Source organism: Carassius carassius, chromosome 49 (assembly GCF_963082965.1).
Source record: "Carassius carassius chromosome 49, fCarCar2.1, whole genome shotgun sequence".
Taxonomy (NCBI): domain Eukaryota; kingdom Metazoa; phylum Chordata; class Actinopteri; order Cypriniformes; family Cyprinidae; genus Carassius; species Carassius carassius.
Window position 1 is genome coordinate 21,403,419 of NC_081803.1, and position 22,922 is coordinate 21,426,340.

Sequence of the window (22,922 nt, forward strand, 5' to 3'; positions counted from 1 at the left end):
AGTAGTGCTGTGCAGATTTTTTCTCCTGATGGATAGAGGACTTGTATTTTAGTCAGAAGCGACAGTTTGATGGATTCATTTCTTAAAAACATGCAACTTTTCTCTTCCCAAGTCATTGACTGATGGACTGGAGTGCTGTGTATTACTTGTGGATTATTGTGATGTTTTTATCAGCTTTTTGGACTCATTCTGACGGCACCCATTCACTGTAGAGCATCCATTGGTGAGCAAGTGATTTCTACAAATTCATCTAAATCTTTTTATCTAAATCTTGGATGGCCTGATGGTGGGAAAAAGTTAGTTTCACAAAAAAAAAAAATTGGGGGGTGAATTATTCCTTTAAAGTGAGACTTAGTGGGACATGTTTAACATAGTATTAGTATGGTGTTATATTAATCAAAGTGAACACATTAATTGTGTTAATGAGGTCTGTAGTCCTGAACTGTATGATCATGTTCTCCTCCAGCACAAGGACACAATTGTCCCGTACTTGTTGGGTTTGCTGAAGGGATTACCCAGAGTGCAATGGATCGAGGAGAGCTCAGAGAGGAAAGGACGAGGTATAAAAAATCTGCCTTTTTATCACACATTCGTATATCATTCTCAGTTGTTCCTGATCTTAGATGTCTCTCGTCCCTGTGTTTTCAGAAACACTTCCCATTGCGGAGAATTTCTCCTTCTGTTTGGTGACGATGCTCTCAGACGTTGCTCAAATGGACGAGTCCATGAGAATCCAGGTGTGTGTCTATGATGACTTCACTTGCTGTTGAATTGATGAATCTGCTTTTCAATTCTCTTCCAGGATCGTTGTGTGTCATCCCATGATTCTGTCAGTGTTCCTCTGATTATTATTTTTAGATTTGCTGTCCTAATGTATTTCAAAAGAGAAGCATAATCTCCCTCCACTTAACAAAGGATCAGATGTCATTCAGATGTCATTCAGGCCATCAGATGTTAGAGATGTCATTTTTATTTGACATAACAAAAACAAGTTTATTAGTTTCTGTTCTGTCACTAGCTGAGTGGAATACAACAATATGATATCTCTCACAGCTTCGTTTTCATTCATGTCATTTAAAGTATGCTGTGTCTGTATGAGTATGGAGGTAAATCAGTAGCAAAACTCGAGAGGTTGAAGATCTGAATGTGAGAACTTGTCATATTAATATTTGTATTTGTAAGTTAAAATTTAAACTCACAGCTCTGATGTGAAAAGCTGAATCTTTCAATTTGCACACACAGACAATGATCAAAACACCCGTGTTTTGAATTGGAAGTTGTAGATTAATAGTTACAAATGTGTAGAATGACATTCACACAAAGAAAATGACATACACACGTTTACGACATATTTACTTTTGCACTTTACTTCAGTTTCGCTGCTCAACGTCAAGTCGGCACTTACAACCTCTCAGATCTGGAAGTACAAGTTCAAATCCTAACGCTCTGACTTTTGCGGTATTCTGTTGCAAAACTCACTTGTGCACTTGTATATGCAGATGTGAGAGAGCAGAGCTGGGGGCGGGGCTTTGGTGCGAATGAAGACATTTTATTGGTCGATGCCTGACCAATGAACAACGCCAATTGTTTTCACTGACTATCCTTAGCTTTGACAGGATTTTAAGACACTGCATTCATTTTGCCATTCAGGTATTATCTAGTAGACAAATAATGCAACATATTTTATATGTATATATCCCACTGCATATTGCAGAGTAAACTCGCTGTACCAGAGCATGCTTTGATCTCACCGCCACGCGGTCACGTGGTTCATGGAGCTATCAATAGTACTAAACTATACATTTTGTCAATATGCTTGAAATGTATTAATTGGGACAGACAACAGTTTCATTATATATGCAGCGATTTCTAGTAATTTGTAACACTTAAAGTGTAATGACTGTGTTACAATAGCATTTTATACTGGAGAATGGAACAGCATTATGTTCTCATACTACTCCTTGAAAGTTAAATGTGACTAAACAATTAAGTGTAACTTTTAACCAATAAAATAACTGTACTACATGTTAACTCAGTCCTGTTTAGTTAATTTCAAGAGATCATGGTACTAAATAATATGCGCAATAATTATGATCCATGAATGACCATTTGAAATATAACATTTTCTAATATGGTTATTATTTATACTACAATAACTGTAGTAGAGGCACGCTTTAAATTAGAGGCATTTGGTGGCCAGAAAGATAATATTCATATGCAATTCCATTGCTTAAACACTAGATGGCCTTGTTGATGTTTAATAAATACATGTATTTAGCTCTACTAGTTGCTCAAAACAGTATTTCTGGTCATAAGTACTTATTCTTTAGGTTTTGCTGTTTAATGTACATTTAGACATTATTAAACACTCGATTTTTATAAAAATAATAATAATAATAATGTTGCATTTAAAAAGGTTCATTACTGACAAGCAAATTAGGAATTTAACCCAATGAAGAAGTTAAAATTATTTTTACAAAACATAAAAATAATAAAAACAGCATTATATTGCAACTCTGGTAGAGTGATATGCAGTGGGATATATACATATAAAATATGTTGCATTATTTGTCTACTAGATAATACCTGAATGGCAAAATGAATGCAGTGTCTTAAAATCCTGTCAAAGCTAAGGATATTCAGTGAAAACAATTGGCGTTGTTCATTGGTCGGGCATCGACCAATAAAATGTCTTCATTCTCACCAAAGCCCCGCCCCCAGCTCTGCTCTCTCACATCTGCATATACAAGTGTGTGCAAATTGAAAGATTCAGCTTTTCACATCAGAGCTGTGAGTTTAAATTTTAACTTACAAATACAAATATTAATATGACAAGTTCTCACATTCAGATCTTCAACCTCTCGAGTTTTGCTACTGATTTACCTTTATATATGAGGTCTACAGGGACAAGAGCAGCTCTGATGTGTTTCGTTTCCAATCATATATCTTTCAGATTTTGGAGGCTGTGATGAACCTCATGCAGGTGCTTCAGGAAATGTGTCAGAACATCGAAGGCCAAGATAAAGGTCAGAATTGTACTTTATTTTTAGGTGTTCGTGTGAAATTCTTGACTGTCATAATGTGAGACAGAGCATTTATTTTATTCGCCTGGGTTTGATTAGATCATGAAACACGAGCTGTGATTTATTGGGCAATATTTTATGATTAATAACAAAACTGTACAAAATTTTTAAAAACTTTTTTTTTTTTACAGAAGTCTCTTCTGCTCACCAAGACTGCATTTGTTTATCAAAAAATACAGTAAAAAACTGTAAAACTGTGGAATATTATTACAATTTAAAATAGCAGTTTCTTTATTTGAATATATTTATATTCATTATTTAATAATTATTTTTATCAATAATAAATTGAACAGCATATTAGCATATTATAATGATTTCTGAAGAACCTTGTGGAGTAAAATTAAGCCTTGTATCACAGGAATAAATTACATGTTAAAATACAATCAAATAGAAAAGAGTTATTTTAAATCAATAATATTTTATTCTTTTTTTATTTTTACTTTTATTCTTATTATTTTAAAATATTCTTATTCTTATGACCAGATATGATAGCAATATGACCAGATTAGGGCTGAAACGATTCCTCGAGTAACTCAAGTTACTCGATTACAAAAAATGATCGAGGCAAATTCCTCTGCCTCGAAGCCTCTTTTAATTTATTTTAAATCTCACGTCATGTTCTTTCGCAATGATTTTTTAATGTGACACAACACGTTTACGTCACCCACAAAGCGGAAAGAGACACAAGCGCTGCGTCCGAAATCGCATACTGCAAGGAGTCAGCAGTGTTTTGATTTGAGCGCGCGTGCAAACGTAAAGAGAACGTCGTGGCATGTGTCCATTGCAAGATAGAGCTGGCATACCACAACTAAGGGCCCTATGATTCCGAGACACCCTTCGCTGCAGACTGTAGCGCGGTGACGTCACGTACATACGATGTCTATGTACGTCACGTATGTGTTTACTGCGCATGCGCTTGTAATTTGCATAGCGTGATGACGTTAGTTGTTTCCGGGTCGTGCGTGCATTAAAACGATGCGCATACTTAAAAGAAAACTCTAATAAAATGTTAAAGTATTAAAGAACATTAAGGTGTAAAAAGACGGGAAAAACAAGCATGTTTAACCATGTTTCATCTGAGGTAAAATTATACGGAATTAAAGTTTATTCTGTAATATCTGTGTAGTATCTTACAATATATTAACATTCTGTTGCACTTTACTTCACTGTGTATATTGTAATATTACACTTCAATGGCACCTTATATTTCTTATTGAGCTAGTCAAAATTACAACAGATAAAGTACAGTCGTCGGCTCTAATAGTGCAGATGGTAAAACGTTTGTTGTTCACAATGTGATGCAATCGATCCGGTCCGAATCTGCCTTTTTTCCCCCTACCTTTTCAAATTTCAAGTCACATCAGAAAAGCATTTATTTTAAATAAAAACGAAGGAAATAATCAAACAGTTTTGAGGGAGGGCTTTATTGTCCTAATATGCTGGTATCCATTTAATAATTTGAATTAAAATTATAATTTACACCCATTATTGCATACTGTTTTATAATGTACTACAATACTGAGGTGCAAATAATTGCCACTATTTGTAATAAGTAATATAAATAGCAGAAAATCCTGCTTTTTTTAACATAGTGTAAATAGCCACTGCCTTTCTTGTTTTAATCTTTCTTTTGCTATGGTTCTTGTTTATCTATTTTGTAACTATAAATTTGGACATTTTTCTTTTGCTTTGGCAATTCTGCATGTGAAACATTTAAGCCAATAAAGTAGTTTTTAAGTTCAGTTGACTACATACAGTACATTTTCAGTGTCTGCATCCCATTTTATACAAGGTGCCTCCAAAAAAAACAAACTGATGACAGTGATTTTTTTTATTTATTTCAAAGAACAAAACAGAAAATATAATTGTATATACAAATATAGATTAAGACTATAGACATGACACAAAAAAAAATATATCTGAAATATATTTTTTTTTGCAATGCTTGCAACCATCAACCCTTACGAAAGGAAAATATATTTACCAATATATTTCTTAAAATATATTGTGATATATTGTAATATATTATTTTCCCTTTTTATTTTCTAATATATTATATATTTGAATACATTGAATAATATATTGATGAGACATATATCATCATTATATACATATAATATATGGCAAAATATACAAATGATTGCCGCTTTCAATATATTGCAATGTATTGGAAAAAATAAATATTAAATCCCATATATAAGAATATACGCCTAATATATTACATTATATTTTCCAATATACTACAATATATTTTTGTTTCATAAGGGAATGGCATTACTAACAATAATAAAGTCTCTCTGCTCTATTTTAAGACATCTTTAATGGTTCGTTTTAGGCTAAATAAGACTTAGAAAGACCAGCATTCGAATACTATATCATAAAACATGTCATAAGTGTTTGAAATCGCACACATTTGCAATGACACTCTCTATGATTATGACCAAAGCATTCTTACAATTAAAAGCAATTTAAACGCAAATTTGTAAGAAAACAAAAGTAATATCTCATATCCACCATACCTTACGAACATCCGGAAGTGAATGAACCTGGATATGCGCATTAATGACAGTCAGTACGGTGCACAATCGTATTTACGGTAAATACATATACGTTACTACGCATGCGCGGTAAACACACGTCACGTACATACGTGACGTCGCCGCGCTACAGTCTGCAGCGAGGAGTACTTGATGATTTCCGCGAAAACGCGGAGGGAATCGCGGAATCCAGTCATAAAAACGGAATTTACAGTTTAACGCATTGCACTTACATCAAATCGTGATATGGACTAATATCTGTAAATATTAAGCCGGTACAGTCTATTTAAATATAAATCCTGCATGTTCTGCGTGTCTGTGTTAATGAATGGAGCAGAAGCTCGTCTTCATTCATTAAACACACGGAAGCGCGCATGACGCTCAGGTGCGTCTGCTGTCTCAATAAATAAGGACGTGAACACATGAACAACATCTCCAGAACTATGGAAAGTCAAGTGGTCCATAAAACGCGTGCTTTTCAACACCGTATTAATTTTAAAACGCCGTTTACATAACGCCGCCAGGCGTTAAATAAACGCCACACGCCGACAGACGTTAAGTTAACGCGACACGCCACTTAAAATGCAGAATTTATTTACTAATTGCAAACATTTATGCAAAGTGTATTCTGTACAAATCATGCAATACTGTACCACTAAATAAGAAAGGTTTTGAGGGCAAAGCTAATCAGGCCAATGAGAGACAATTAATAATCAATCTCATTTTTTATTAAATCATTCTTTCATTTCACTAATCAATCGTTTTTTTTTTATTTTTTTTTATTAAACACAAAGGGGTCATTAATGATGCTTACATTATAGCATGTGCAAATTCACAAACAAAGTATATATAATTTGGCCAAAATTACAGGTACCTATATCAATATTCAAGAATGAATAAATGTACTGTTATTATAGATTACAAAGGTATTTATAATTAAATACATCAAAAAGGTCAGGACTTGCCATACATTTTCTTATTTATTTAACCGTTGTAATAATTTCCAAATTTTGACTAATTTGTGTCATTCGATAACTATATTCCCTATATCTATATTTGTAATTGCTTTATTGTAAAATAAATCAGGTATCTACTTTTGAGTATGATTTTAGTTTATCATATGTTATTATGTTTTTAAAAACGAAGAAAAAGTACCCTCAGAAGATATTCTAGAGCCTAATTGTGTTAAATGTGAAAAAGCAAAGAAAATGTAGCTTTAAATATTAATATTTAATTTAGAATTACACATGCTATACTTTTGTTACAGAAGCTGCATCTGAATCATTGGGTTGAGTAAATGTAAATAAACAGAATTTCTATTTTTGTGAAACTTTTGCCAACTATTTATTAAATTGAAATGATAGCCTATTCAAAATATAATATAATAATAAAATAATAAAATTACTTTCTTATTAATTTAACTGTTAAATAAAATAATTTCCAAATTTGCACTCATACGTGCCTGGGGTGATAACTTTATGAGACAAAAGCTATATGTATAATTGTAAGGGCAATCCTTGCCATCTTCGCGCTCTTGCAAACTGGATGCTCTGACTTGCCGTAGAGTCCTTGTAGCCATGAGAGGTGTGTCCATGTAGATGAGTAAATAAATCTGCATCTTAAGTGCCGTGTCGCGATAACTTAACGTCTGTCGGCGTGTGGCGTTATTTTAACGCATGGTGGCGTCTGGCGTTAACTTAACGCGTAACGGCGTTTATTTAACGCCTTGCGGCGTTATGAAAACAGCGTTTTAAAATTAAAACAGCGTTGAAAAGCACGCGTTTTATAGACCACTTGGCTTTCCATACAGAACTGCTCTGACAGTCTCTTCATGAGCATTTGACCGTTTGATTTGAGAAAAAAAGGTACGTCAACCCGTCAAAATAAAAGTCCGGTTTAGTATAAAAAGAAGTATTTTTGTATATATGTATTACTATTGTTCAGCAGAATGTACATATACTTCTACAAAAAAAAAAAATCAAACATTATTTTTTTAAGGTTTAAATCACACAACATTTCTTCCATGTTTTCTTTTTACTAGTAAATCCCATTTGTTTACCAAAAAGTTAAGATTGCTTAATTTTCAATAATTTAAAGATAAATTAAATTAATGTTTTATCTGTTTAATGTGCATCTCAGAAAATGCTTTATTTAAAAACCCAACTGAATGGCACTTAAATGCACTTAATTCATCTGTCAACTTTATTGTAATTGTTCACAGTACAAGTACAGACAGAGAAACCATGGGTAATAATTAAATGTTTTTTTTATGTATGCATTTCATTCAATGCATTTTAAAAAATAAAAATATTTTTTTTCTAAAAAAGGAAACTTAGTTGTTCATTTTTATAGACCCAGGAGTCTTATTTTCTCTTGCATAATTAATATTGCACTTTAATTAAGCAAAAACATATTTTATCCGATTACTCGATTAATCGATGGAATTTTTTGTAGAATACTCGATTACTAAAATATTTGATAGCTACAGCCCTAGACCAGATACATAAATTGAAATGAATAAAGAAATAGTCCATTTGGATTTCATGTTGAATTTAAATGTCTTTTGCTCTCTTTTGACTCTCTTCTGATTTTCCTCCCCAGAATGCCTGTGTAAATACACTGTGCCCTGTCTGCTCGGCGTGGTGCGAGCGTTCGGCCGCTACAGCAACACAGAGGAGCCGCTGCTGTCTAAACTCTTCCCACGGGTCAGTCCTCAGCCCTTGGGCGCAGGAGACGGGGAGGAAGTGACCCGACGACGATCCTTTAACGATTTCCGCTCCATTCTACCCAGCTCGCTCCTCACCGCTTGCCAGAGCGACACTTTACGCCATAAAACCAGCAGTGTTTCCAGCATCTCACAACAGGTACCGGACGCATTTTCTCCTTCAGCCAGCAGAGGACGACCGCATCAAATTGAGACCTAAAATGTCTTAAACTAGTGATTTCATGAGGTCATGGCATTAAATGTTGCATGCACTGCAAAAAAATGTATATCTTCCTCCATATTCTTGTCTTGTTTTACAGTACAAACATCTAAACGTACTTAAATCAAGAAGAAGTGAAGATATGAAGTCTCGTTTTCTGAGTTTATGCTTAAAACAAGAACAAGTATCTTTCAGTGAGGACACTTTCCCTTTGATAAGGGATTATTTCTGCCCCAGTGGCAGATATTTGTTCTTGTTTTAATCATAAACTCCCTTCATTTTGATTAATTTCTTTTATTTATTGCTTAAATTGTGTTTACTTGATCAACTTAAAAGTCTTACAGACACTCATGTCAGCAAGTGTCCTGTGATTAAAAACATAAAAAAAAAATACTCTAGAATATCACATACATACTTCTGATAGGATAAAATAGTATTAATAAAAATAATGTAGGTTCTTTGAAACAGCTGTTATTTAAAATGCATAACCAATATATAAACACACACACATGCGATCACAATACAAAACATATCAAATCATATATAAAGCACTAGATTATATGATTTAGCATTTGTTTAAGTTGTGATTTTGTTAATGCTGATCTCTTTTTGTTTTCTAGGCCAGTCCAGAACGTGCTGGACTTCCTCCAGGTTCTCCTGCTGACCCTTCTGCTCCTTATTTTGAAGGTAATTTAGTTTTTATTATTAGTTTTGTCTACTTGGACAGTATTTTTAGTCCACTAGACATGTTTGGACGAGCTTTTGATGCCCAGAAATGCTGTCTGGGTGTGATGGGTATTAACCAGGTTTTGTTTTTGTGCTCCAGCGGGCTCGTATCTGCCGGACGGCAGCGCTGTGGACCCCGACTACTACTTCTCCACCATCAGCTCCAGTTTCTCCGTCTCACCGCTCTTCACGGGCGGAAACTGTAAAGGGTTTGACATACCCCTGGATTTACTGAAGCAGCTTCTGCAGATGGTCAGTCTCTGTAATGCTGTCAGCTGCTCTAGTATATTTTTGTTGGCTCTTTTAACGTTTTAGTTTTTCTCGTGTCGGATAGGTCGAGCAGTTTGTGTCAGAATCCTTTATGAAGACACTGGATCAGACTATGGTTGAAGTCCTGGAGGTATCTGCTTTGGTTCGGATGCTTCTGCTTTGTTCTGTCCTAAAGAGAGACCCTGCTGATTTCTGGGTATTTGCTTTCTCTGTTTTCAGGTCAATGCGTCAGCTAATCTTCACTATAAGACATTCAGTGATCCGCTGTATGTGGACATCTTTAAAATGCTGAGGGACACTTTATACTACATGAAAGGTACATTGTAAATAGTGTGTAATGTAAACATTACATAAATTATTTTAAGGTTTTGTTATTTAACCTGATTATATATGCACATGACATAAAAAAAATTGACTAGTACATAGAGATAAATAAATGAAAATTAAATCACTATTTATTACCAATAAAAATTTAAAATCGAATATTTATTATTATTATTGTTGATCTATGTAAATATAAAAAATTAAATAAAAATAAAAACGTATTATTTTTCATATTTTATTATTTTCATATTTAACATATAATTGTTATTAATTTGTATTATTGTTGATATTATTATGATCACTATCTGTTGTTTATTATTTATTATAAAAAATATGTATTTAAATTCAGTTTTTGTAATTTATATTTAAATATATTTATATATTATATTTTGTATATGATCTATTATATACATTGTTATTAATACTAATTGTTATTGTTATTATTGTAATTATACAAACAAATAAAATAACAATTTATTCATAAATTAAATCATTTTTGTGGTATTATTGTTATTATTAATCCACTATTTATCATAATAAATCACATTTTTAAATAAAATTATATAATGTGTTAGTTGTTACAAATAAAATCATATGATTGTTGTCTTCTTATTATTAATATTAATAATAATTTAATAATTCTTAATCTATTATATGTATTATAACAATTACGGAGAAATAAATAAAACAAATTCTCACATAAGCTAAAACTAAAATGTATTAAATATATATATATATATATAAATATATATTTGAGCTATTGTCTTTATGATTTATCAGTTATATTTAATTCTTTAACATCAAATAAGTAGAATCAAATTGCAGTTTATTACAAATAAAATCTAAATATTTAAACATAATAAATCACAATTTTAAATAAAATTATATAATTTGATACAAATAAAACCAAATAATTGTTGTTTTCTTTTTAATAATAATAATAATAATAATAATAATAATAATAATTTTATCATTGTTAATCTATTATATGTATTATAACAATTACGGAGAAATAAATAAAAAAATAAATGGTCACATAATTAAACTAAAACAAAAATTTATAAAAACAATTTTTTGTGCTATTATACTTTTGATTGATCAATTATATTTAATATTTTAACACCAAATAAGTTAAAATCAAATTACAGTTTATTACAAATAAAATCTAGATATTTAAATGTACAGTAGAAAAGGGATTTAAATGTTTAGATAACTGGAATAGAAAGTTTAGGGAAAATAAATAAATGTAAAAAAAGTAAATATATTTTTCTAGATATTAGCCAAATCGGGTTAATCCACTGAATCTCACACAAACATTAACATACCTGAGACGTACGGCTGTCAGTAACTCTAAAAGTTGAAGTATTTCTTGCTGCAGTTAGTGTTTATGTGACTGTTTGATGTAGACCTGCAGGTGTCGTTCGTGAAGGAGGTCCATGATTTCGTTCTGGAGCAGTTCAGCAGCAGTCAGTCTGAGCTGCAGAGGATCCTGCATGACGTGGAGTATCTGCACAGCGAGCTGAACCCGCTCAAACTGCGCTGTCAGGCCAACGCTGCCTGCGTGGACCTCATGGTGTGGGCAGTCACCGAGGAGCAGGGTGAGACTCCGAGAGGACTCCGGTATTACGTGTCTTATGTCTGTGTCATGTGTCTTCTCTAACCGTTCGTCTATCGGGTTGTTCAGGTGCGGAAAACCTCTGCACAAAACTGTCCGAGAAGCTGCAGTCCAAGACGTCCAGCAAGGTCATCATCGCTCACATGCCTCTGCTCATCTGCTGCTTACAGGTGCGTCCTGAGGTCTGGCCTTCTCACAGTGCACTGAAATGATTCATTTCGAGCATTTAGAGGTAAAATACAACATTTACGATGTTTGATGAAACAGGGTCTCGGACGGCTGTGTGAGCGTTTCCCTGTGGTGGCTCATTCAGTCACCATGTCTCTAAGAGATTTCCTAGTGGTGCCTTCACCTGTGCTAGTGAAGCTCTACAAGTACCACAGTCAGTACAACACAGGTGAGATCCTCCCCTTGATAGCTTTGATATGCTGCTTGTATCACTGTATATCACAACACAGAACAGTTCAGCCAAATATGTATATTTCTGAATATTTACTCACTCTCAGGTCGTCCAAGATTAGCATGATTTTGTTTCTTCATCAGATTTGGAGAAATGTAGCATTGCGTCACTTGCTCAGCAATGGATGCTCTGCAGTGAATGGGTGCCGTCAGAATGAGCGTCTAAAAGGCTGATTAAAAACATCACAATAATCCACAAGTTATTTACACCACTTCACTCCATCCGTTAATGTCTTATGAAGTGAAAAGCTGCGTGTTTTTAAGAAACAAATCTATCACTATGGGTTTTTTAAGGTTAAACTGTTGATCCGGCTAAAATATGACCCCATAATCCTTAAGAACGCTTCCTCCAGTGAAAAAATCCATTCTCTGTTGTTCTCTTACATCAAAATCCATCAACATATGACTGTTTTGGGCTGTTTAAAAGGTACCCATTCACTGCAGAGCATTCATTGGAGAGCAAATGATGCAGTGATACATTTCTCCAAATCTGATGAAGAAACTCACCTACATCATCGATGACCTGAGAGTGAGGAAATTTTCAGCTATTTTTTATTTTTGGGTGAACCTTTACTTTAAGACGTAAAAACATTTGAATCAGGGCGAGTAGTCCAACTCCATTTCCCTCTAAGCAGGAACAGGAGACATCAAGATCAGTGTGACCAATGAACATTCCCAGTCCACCTTCAGCTCTCACTCCAGTAAGAAGACCCAGCCGTCCATGTATGAGCAGCTCCGAGACATTTCCATCGACAATATATGCAGGTAAACCTCATTTATATGGGTGGAAATGTTTTCAGGTAAAAGTTCATATGCATAATTTTCATAATATCAGTCCTGTACAATATGAGAGCTTAGAAGTTATGCGTATCATAGCATGTTAAAAGTGTGTCTTGAGCAGCAAACAGCATATTAGAATGATATCTGAAGGATCAAGTGACACTGGAAATTAAGCGTTGCATCACAAATACAAATTTAATTTTAAATTGTATAAACATAGAAAATAGTGATTTTAAATTATAAAAATATTTCACAATATTACTGTTTTTACTATATTTTTTTATCAAATAAATGCAGCCTTGGAGAGCAGAGAAGTCTTATTTAGTAGAAGTATGTGAGTTGGGATTCAAACTGTAACTTGTACGGTCGATAACATGACTTTGCAGTTTCTCATATAGTTGACCACAGTTCTAAGTTACAAGTCACTAATAAGTAATACATTTTTTTCTTTCTTGTTCCAGGTGTTTAAAAGCAGGCTTGTGCATGGACTCAGTCATCGTTGAGGCTTTCCTCGCCAGTCTTTCCAACCGTCTCTACATCTCGCAGGAAAATGACAAGTATGTTACTGAAATCTGACAATAAAGCACATCTCATCCATCTTAAGCCAAAATTAGTTTATACTAGTCATTAAATAGTTCAAAGTGTTTCAGTCTTATTCAAGTGGAATTTAAGAAAATGAGGCGTTCTGTTATTTTTAAAGGAGTCTCTGAGATGTTATTTGTGCCCCTCTCCATCAGGGACGCCCACCTCATCCCGGATCACACCATACAAGCATTAGGGCACATCGCCGTGGCCCTGAGGGACACTCCTCGTGTGATGGAGCCCATCCTTCAGATCCTGCAGCAGAAGTTCTGCCAGCCACCGTCCCGGCTCGACGTCCTCATCATAGATCAGCTGGGCTGTATGGTCATCACAGGAAACGTACGCTGCACTTCTGTCTTCTGTCACAGGGAGTGTTTTGATCAGACTGCTGGTGCTAATATCTCCAATCTGTTTGCCTCCCACAGCAATACATTTATCAGGAAGTCTGGAACTTGTTCCAGCAGATTAGTGTGAAGGCCAGCTCGATGGTATACTCCACCAAAGACTACAAGGATCATGGATACAGGTGACTTTTTTCTTTGTATTTTTTTATTTTTATCAGTGGCATGTGGATGGAGAAAATCTTATTAATCCCACTAGGTAAAATCAGGCTGTGTCCTTAATTATACTAAATCTTCTGTTTCACTCAGTGATCATACACTGTAAAAAAATGTCCACTTCCACTTAAAAACTTCAGTTGCTGCCTTAAATATTTAAATAGGATCAAATTGGCTGTACATTTAAACTTAAATCATATTATATCAAGTTAAAACTCATAGAACATAAAAAATAAGTTGAATTTGACAAAATCCAACTGAAAATCCAATTGAAAATAAGTGAAATTGGTTAAATTTATTTGATGACTCATAGTGATGAGAAACATATGTTGACTCGTTTTATTGATTTTATATATATATATATATATATATATATATATATATATATATAATTTTTTTTTTTTATTAAAATATTTTTTTGTACATTTTTCTTTAATACAAAATCAACAGCTTGCAAAGTGATCAATGTAAAATCAACAATGTCAGCAACAAAAACCAACCACAAAAAATATTAAAAAAAAAACATATATATATATATATATTATTCATAGACTCCTCATGTAGGCTGCAAAAAAATTTATATTGTGAAATTAGATTATTTAAAAAAAAGACTAAATATTTAAAAGTCATTTTTGGCATCAAAGGAATAAATTACATTTTAAAATCTGCTCAAATAGAAAACAGTTATTTTAAATTGTTATAATATCTCATAATATTACTGTTTTTACTGTATTTCTGATAAAAAAAAATCAGTCTTTGAAACCTTTAAAAAATATTATTAAAAACTTTTGACTACATAAAAAAATTGCATATACATATATACACACATGAAAATACAGCAAGTCAGAAGAGATGTATAGATAAAGGGCTGACAGTTACAGTAATGATGTCACTAGCACATCACAGAACATAAATGCACGACTGTACTGTTTCATTTGCATCTGTAGCTTGTCTGTTAACTCAGTTCGGTCATGTTTGCTGCAGACACTGTTCTCTGGCCGTGATCAACGCGCTGGCCAACATCGCAGCCAACCTGCAGACAGAGCAGATGGTGGATGAGCTGCTGGTGAATCTGCTGGAGCTGTTTGTGCAGCTGGGGCTGGAGGGGAAGAGAGCCAGCGAAAGATCCAGTGAGAAGGGCCCGGCCCTCAAGGTACCAAACCTTCACATTAAAGTCATTTATTATTCCTCTGCTTCACTGAAGGACAACCATGCAATCTACAGCACATCTTGCATTCATTATATGGGACATTGTAAATGGTATATGTGACCGCGGACAACGAAACCAGTCATAAGGGTCAATTTTTCAAAATTGAGATTCATGCATCATCTGAAGGCTGAATAAATAAGATTTCTTTGATGTATTGTTTTTTAGGATCTGACAATATTTGTCTGAGATACCACTATTTGAAAATCTGGAATCTGAGGGTGCAAAAAAATCTAAATACTGAGAAATTCATCTTTAAAGTTGTCCAAATTTATTCTTAGCTATGCATATCACTAATCAAAAATTATGTTTTGATCTATTTACAGTTGGAAATTTACAATATATCTTCATGGAACATGATCTTTACTCAATATCCTAATGATTTTGACCCATACAATGTTTTTTTGGATTTTGCTACAAATATACCGTATTTTCCGGACTATAAGTCGCACTTTTTTTCATAGTTTGGCTGGTCCTGCAACTTATAGTCAGGTGCGACTTATTTATCAAAATTAATTTGACATGAACCAAGTGAAATTAACTAAGAGAAATGAACCAATAGAAAACATTACCGTCTCCAGCCGCAAGAGGGCGCTCTATGCTGCTCAGTGCTCCTGTAGTCTACACTGAAGACATAGAGCGCCCTCTCGCGGCTGTAGACGGTAATGTTTTCTCTTGGTGCTTGGTTCTAAATAAATGCGACTTATATATGTTTTTTCCTCATCATGACGTATTTTTGGACTGATGCGACTTATACTCAGGTGCGACTTAAAGTCTGAAAAATACGGTACCCCAGAGACTTCAGATTGCTTTTGTGCTCCAGGGTCACATATGATGATTAAAGAGGGATTGTAGAAATGCAGTGAGGTCTGCTGAAAGCCACAGCAGGGAGGATCGGTTTAATTCAGAGCAGATCACTGGATTTGTCCTCAGCATTCACAGGCGACAGTGGAAAAGTCATGAAATATCTAGCTAAAATGGAGCATTTGAGTAATGTGGGGTTTCTTTTGCTTGTTCTTCCTCAGGCGTCCAGCAGCGCTGGGAATTTAGGAGTTCTCATTCCTGTCATTGCTGTGGTAAGAGATGTGACACTGACTGCATGCAATAGTAGATTACACTACACTACACATGTATTGAAATTTGAGTCATTCACCTTTGGTCAACAACAAAATGGTTCTCTTAATTTAGTTTATGATTTTAAAATTAATAATTAGTTATTTAATACTTAGTGTTTTTAAACAGCCATTTTTATTGAACCATAAATCTATATAAATGAAACTGATATAAATGGTTTCTTGAGTAAATCTGATTTGTTTGCTAAGTATGATCAAAATTAACACAACACATTTTTACATTTTATTATTCTGTTATTTCTCATTTATTTCAGTTATCAAGGCTTTAATATAATTAAACCTTATTACAATTTAAAATAACTGTTTTTCTATATTGTTAAATATAATTAACTCATGTTACTAATTTTTGTTTATGGCTGCCAAAAATCTGCTTTTTCATCACAGGAATAAATAGCATTTTAAAAAATATAATAACAGAAAATTATATTTCACAGTATGACAATTTTTACTGTATTTTAATCAAATAAATGCAGATATTCACTTTTTTTAATGCTTGCTTGAGTCATTTTCACAAAGTCGGCTGTTATGTTGCGGCCTTTTAAGGGACTCACTTTATTTTACTCTGCATAAATAATCATTTTGGATGAAACCTGATTGTATCATGCGGTTCATAATGTCATCTGACTGTTTTTTTTAATCTTACAGCTGACCAAACGTTTGTCGCCCATAAAAGAGGCCAAACCGAGACTGCAGAAGCTGTTCAGAGATTTCTGGCTGTATTCAGTTGTGATGGGCTTCGCTGTCGAGGGCTCAGGTCTGATAACTTTTGCAAGTCAACATATATGTTGTAGCTGTTTATTTTCTTAAGATTGAACATATAACTTTTACCAGTATCGTAGTTCTATATGGAGGAAGGATGGAAGCTCTGTAATTATACAGCCACTTAATGCTGTGTTAAAAACACCCCATTATTAAATAAAAACCTTGTGTTAACAAGCCATGTGAATATCCATCTCAATGATTTTGTCATCTTCCACGTTCAGGTTTGTGGCCGGAGGAGTGGTATGAGGGAGTGTGTGAGATTGCAACCAAATCGCCGCTGCTGACGTTCCCAAGCGGAGAACCGCTGCGCTCAGAGCTGCAGTATAACTCTGCCCTGAAGAACGACACGGTCACTCCGGTACTGCTCAATCAGTAACACTCAGATTGCTCTCTGCTTCCATTATTGCCAAATCAGACAGGTCATTTTGGTAAATTCAAGTCCCATTTATTTCTACACATGGAGGGCCTTATACAGACCGTTTCAAAGCAGCTTTAAAATGTAAAACATTTTAGTAAGTATAGCATAATTTCAGCAAAAACTAAATCAGCTCTACGGGAGACAACAGTGCCTGTGCAAACCTGTTTCAGCCATGGAATAAAACAATTAAAAAGGTAACTGTGACTTTATATCTCACAATTCACAGAAAAAAAGGCATTCGTTTGAGATGCATATTCAGAATTCTGACCTTTTCTCACAATTCTCAATTTCCATCTCACAATTTTGCATTTATATCTCACAATTCTTACTTTTTTCTCAAAACTCGGAGTTCTTGTGTTTTTGTTTTTTTTGGTTCTGCTATGGAATAATATTAATTGCGAGTTCCTATGATTTTAATCACAATTGTGAGTTTGTCAGATGTCCGAATTCTGACTTGTCTTCTCAGAATTGTGAGTTTGTGTTTCTCAGTATTGAGTTTATAGGAAGAAAATGATTTTGTTTCAATCTTCTGGCAGAGATGGGCTTTTATTATCCAGCTCAATTCAGTTCAAATGTATTTTTTCATCTGATAGCATGAGTGCAGACTAACTGTGTCCCTGGAGCACAAAACCAGTGCTTAGTCTCTGGGGTATATTTCTACCAATAGCCAAAAAAAACCATACTATGGGTCAAAATAAAAAAAGAAATATTTTATGCCAAAAATCATTAGGATATTAAATAAAGATGATGTTCCATTAAGATATTTGTAAGTTTCCTACCGTAAATATATCAAAACGTAATTTTTGATTAGTAATATGCATTGCTAAAAACTTAATTTGAACAACTTTAAAGATGATTTTCTCAATATGTCGATTTATTTATTTTTTTTGCACCCTCAGATTCCAGATTTTCAAATAGTTGTATCTCAGACAAATATTGTCCGATCCTAACAAACAATACATCAATGGAAAGATGATTTATCCAGCTTTCAGATGATGCATTCATCTCCATTAAAAAAAATTGACCCTTATGACTGGTAAATATGTGATAATATCACTGAATGTGAATAGTCTTTCCGGACACGATTGCTGAAACTGTGCCTCCGCACGCATCAGTTTGATCCTGTAAACTGAACACTGTGTGTTGTGTTTCTAGGCCGAGCTGAATGATTTGAGAGGCACCATCATTAACCTGCTGGATCCTCCGCCAGAAGTGGCTGCGCTCATCAATAAACTGGACTTCGCCATGTCCACCTACCTGCTGTCCGTCTACCGCCTGGAGTACATGAGGTACACCGGATCTGTCGAGCAGGCACGTCTTTTAGTCTGAACAGTCATGTGACCTCTTGTATCTTCTCAGGGTGTTACGCTCGCTGGATTCTGATCGTTTCCAAGTGATGTTTCGATACTTTGAGGACCGAGCGATCCAGAAGGATAAATCAGGTGGGTTAGAACTTAAAAACTTCATCTGTTAATAGATGGATTAAAACGTATGATTTTGTTCTCTCAAAATGACTCCTTTTCAGTTGCACTTACAGATACGTTTTATTTCTGTCTATATTCTGAAGTGTAGCTTGTTCATGAAATTTGTGAAATAGTGAATGTTTTTTTTTCTGCCTGTTGAAAATACTGTATTTTATGATTCTGATACACTATTAAAGCAATAATCATTTTAAACCCAGCTTTATCCAGCTGTGTTCATATTAACCTGTTGGAAATGCATGCAAATCAGGACTTTTTTCAATTGTACATTAAACATTTTTAGAAAACTCGCATTTCATTTTATTCTTTAATGCATTGTGATTTATCTCTTGGGTAGGTCTGGGAAAAACGATTATTTTTTAAACGATTAATCTAGCGATTATTTTTTCGATGCATCGATTAATCTAACGATTAATTTTTTCAGACCGATTTGATTTAGATTATCTCCCCATTAATTGACTACTAACAATTTATACATGTTGATTTACATATCTGAATGAAAAAAAAACATAAATTCCTTAACATTGCAATATATGTTTATTGCTCTTAAAATTACAAAATAAAAGACTGACTAAGAATGCATTACTTTGCACTTGTATAGAGATAGCATTCAATAAAACCTTGAAGCCTTGAAAACACATAGCTTACTGAAACAAGCTTACTGAACACATAGGGCCTAGCTTACTGAAAAAAAGTTCTTCTTTCAGATGAAAATAACAACAACTTGATGTCTAGTATTCAATAAAAAAGGTCACCCCAAAAATACTTGTTTAGAGCAATTGAAAGAATACAGTATGTAAATGTAAACTTGAGGGCTTTAAGCTAATACAGAGAGTGCTTTTACAAAAAAATAAAAATAACAGTGGGAGCCAGCAGCCTGTCATGGAGAAAACAAATCTCAGAATGCTCCACATGCTTATCGTGTCTAATGATTTTGGTTAATATGCACAAGGGAGGGAGAGAGAGAGAGAGAGAGAGAGCGCTCGTGTAGTTTGAAGACTGTGAGTGCGCGAGCGCGCGTGAAACTTTGGTGTTTCGCCCTTTTTCTATCGTGTTTAATGATTTTGATTAATATGCACGACGGAGAGAGAGAGAGCAAGAAGCGCTCCTGTTGTTTGAAGACTGTGAGTGCGCGCAGCCGGGGCTCTCTCTCGTACGCGCCCTGTCACTGTCACTCACCGATCAAATAACGCTTTGACAGCCGCCAAAAAAAAAGATCAATGCAGAAAAACCCCTGGATTGGTTATATAACGTTGGACAGAATGTTGATCCGGCCATCGCGTATATTAAGCGCATATAAGGTAAACGTTTTGCAAACGTTTTTTAGAGAAATAAAAACAGGTCGACGAATCGATGCGCATATTTTGCGTCGACGTATTTTTTGCGTCGACGTCATCGATGACCTCGACGCGTTGTCCCAGCCCTACTCTTGGGCAATGTTTTATATTTATTTTTTAACCCATAGTCTTATTTTAAGATTCAAGTTTAGCAAATGTCTAATCAGTAGATGATTATTTGATCAGCTGTGCTGTGATTGTGTTCCTCTCATCCTCTCAGGAATGATGCAGTGTGTCATAGCGGTGGGTGACAAGGTCTTCGATGTCTTTCTTCAGATGATGGCTGACAAGGTAAATGAGAAATCACGTGAACAGATTTAACATCTCGACTCGTTGTTATCCTCTGATATTATATATCTTTTTTCCTAGGAAAAGACTAAAGCTCATGAGGAGGAGTTAGAAAATCATGCTCAGTTCCTGTTGGTCAACTTCAACCACATTCACAAGAGAATCCGCAGAGTGGCAGACAAATATCTGTCAGGACTCGCTGAGACGTGGGTCCTTCTCCATTACAATCACAGACCATACTGAACTCTAATGTGTTGTGTAGAGATGTTGTTTCTGTAGATATGTTCTCATGTTTCTGTGTGGGGATAGTTGACACAATAGAAAAGTGCATTTCTTCTTCTTGAATGTTCAATGCAGCTGTGTCTCTTTGTTTTTGGTCTAGTTTTCCGCACTTGTTGTGGAGCGGTCGTGTCCTGAGGACCATGCTGGATATATTACAGACCCTGTCTCTTTCACTCAGTGCTGTACGTGCTTCTTCCTTTGCTCAGATCAAGTTTAGATATTATTTCCCCATATGGAGATGTTAAAGGAGAGGTTTATGACACATTATTGATTTCTTAATTCTTCAGGACATCCACAAAGACCAGCCGTATTATGACATACCAGACACCCCGTATCGCATCACCGTGCCGGATACATACGAGGCCAGAGAGGTACATTTACTTGACTTATTCTTTCTTTTCTACGCTTTATAAAACCACAGGAATTTTATGTACTTGCAACCAATTTTATTTATATAATATGGTTTAAATAATAAAAAAAATATATATATATTTTTTTTTACTTTTTATTTGCATTTTTTAGAAATGTTTATTAAAGTGTAATTATATAAATGTTTAAATATAATAATAATAATAATAATAATAATAATTTAACTTTTGTGTTATATACAGTTAAAAATTATTTATGTATATTTATATCATACATTTCTTAAATATAAATGTTTTTATATTGCTATGAATATATTTTAATCAAATAAATATATATATATATATATATATATATATATATATATATATATATATATATATATATATAATATATTTGTATTATATGTGTGTATTATATTAATATAAAATAATTAAATTTTTTATTAAACAATAATAATACAACACAAAAATTTACATATATTTGTTTAATATAATAATTAATATTTGTGTTATAAATATACAGTTAAAAATAATTTATGTAGATTTATATTATATGTACATTTCTTAAATATAAATGTTTTTATATTGTTATGAATATATTTTAATATATATATATATTTGTTTGTATTATATGTTTGTATTCTATTAAATATTAAATAATTAATCTAAAAAAATAAATCTTTTTTATTAAACATAATAATAACAACACAAAATTCTAAATATATTTGTTTAATATAAATATTCATTTTTAATAATTAATTCGTAGTTTAACTAAAATTAACAATAAAAATGTATCAGTGTTTTTGGCTTTTTTTCACTGCAATATAAAATGAGTTTAAGTTTAAGTTGGCTTCTTATTAAAAGCGTGGTATTGCATATGTGTTAGTGATATATTTGGGATTTCATATGTCATGTTTAGAGCATAGTGAAAGACTTTGCTGCCCGCTGTGGAGAAATCCTGAAAGAGGCCATGAAGTGGGCACCATCGGTCACCAAATCTCACCTACAGGTTTGGCCTCCCTTTCAAAATGTTTCGATTCACTATCACGTTTGTCCTCTGCAGTGGTTTTGAACATCATCAATGTATTTTCCACAGGAGTACCTGAATAAGCACCAGAACTGGGTGTCAGGTCTGTCCCAGCACACGGGTCTGGCTATGGCCACTGAGAGCATCCTGCACTTCGCTGGATATAATCGACAGAGCACCAGTCTGGGTGTAAGATGACCAGCTTCTGCTGAGCTTTAGTTCATGCTGAAGGGAGATAATGACTAGTTCCTTAGTGATAATAAACAATCAGGAAGTTATGTGAAAAGTATGTTCTCTGTCATTTCAGACTAGTGTTATTTGGGTTTTATTGAATATTTTGAATTCATTTTTATTTTATTTAACTTTTTCCATTTTCATTTTAATTTCGATTTTTGAGTTTGTTTTTTATTATTTATTATTATTTTAAATATGTCTATATAGTTTTTATTCATTTTTTTAGTAGAATTGAATAAGTACATCTAGTTAAACTAAATGAAAGTTAGAAAATTTACCTTGGCAACTAACGGAAATAAAACAACTAAGTTTATTTTATTTTTTATTTTATTCGGTTATTGTTATTTTTTGCAACTAGCTGAAATAAAACAACTAAGTTTATTTTATTCTTTATTTTATTGGGTTATTGTTTTGCAACTAGCTGAAATAAAACAACTAAGTTGATTTTATTTTTAATTTTATTGGATTATTGTTATTGTTTTTTTTTTTTTTTTTTTGTTTTTTTGCAACTAGCTGAAATAAAACCAG

General features: G+C 33.6%; 1 protein-coding gene across 2 annotated transcripts in view; it reads left to right on the plus strand.

Moving 5' to 3' along the window:
* Window positions 1-22,922, plus strand: part of LOC132132114 (phosphatidylinositol 4-kinase alpha-like) — a 44,223-nt gene that overhangs the window by 2,358 nt on the left and 18,943 nt on the right. For both annotated transcript variants that reach the window (XM_059544375.1, XM_059544376.1), the window contains exons 3-29: window positions 467-560; window positions 649-737; window positions 2,954-3,026; window positions 8,222-8,484; window positions 9,165-9,231; window positions 9,371-9,522; window positions 9,605-9,670; window positions 9,760-9,856; window positions 11,271-11,462; window positions 11,549-11,649; window positions 11,747-11,876; window positions 12,574-12,703; window positions 13,180-13,275; window positions 13,456-13,639; window positions 13,726-13,826; window positions 14,842-15,010; window positions 16,090-16,140; window positions 16,843-16,951; window positions 17,181-17,317; window positions 18,533-18,666; window positions 18,737-18,819; window positions 20,416-20,486; window positions 20,565-20,689; window positions 20,866-20,947; window positions 21,053-21,136; window positions 22,053-22,142; window positions 22,230-22,349. In XM_059544375.1, coding sequence (XP_059400358.1) covers window positions 467-560; window positions 649-737; window positions 2,954-3,026; window positions 8,222-8,484; window positions 9,165-9,231; window positions 9,371-9,522; window positions 9,605-9,670; window positions 9,760-9,856; window positions 11,271-11,462; window positions 11,549-11,649; window positions 11,747-11,876; window positions 12,574-12,703; window positions 13,180-13,275; window positions 13,456-13,639; window positions 13,726-13,826; window positions 14,842-15,010; window positions 16,090-16,140; window positions 16,843-16,951; window positions 17,181-17,317; window positions 18,533-18,666; window positions 18,737-18,819; window positions 20,416-20,486; window positions 20,565-20,689; window positions 20,866-20,947; window positions 21,053-21,136; window positions 22,053-22,142; window positions 22,230-22,349 — 3,090 coding nt within the window. The remainder of the gene's footprint in view (window positions 1-466; window positions 561-648; window positions 738-2,953; window positions 3,027-8,221; window positions 8,485-9,164; window positions 9,232-9,370; window positions 9,523-9,604; window positions 9,671-9,759; window positions 9,857-11,270; window positions 11,463-11,548; window positions 11,650-11,746; window positions 11,877-12,573; window positions 12,704-13,179; window positions 13,276-13,455; window positions 13,640-13,725; window positions 13,827-14,841; window positions 15,011-16,089; window positions 16,141-16,842; window positions 16,952-17,180; window positions 17,318-18,532; window positions 18,667-18,736; window positions 18,820-20,415; window positions 20,487-20,564; window positions 20,690-20,865; window positions 20,948-21,052; window positions 21,137-22,052; window positions 22,143-22,229; window positions 22,350-22,922) is intronic.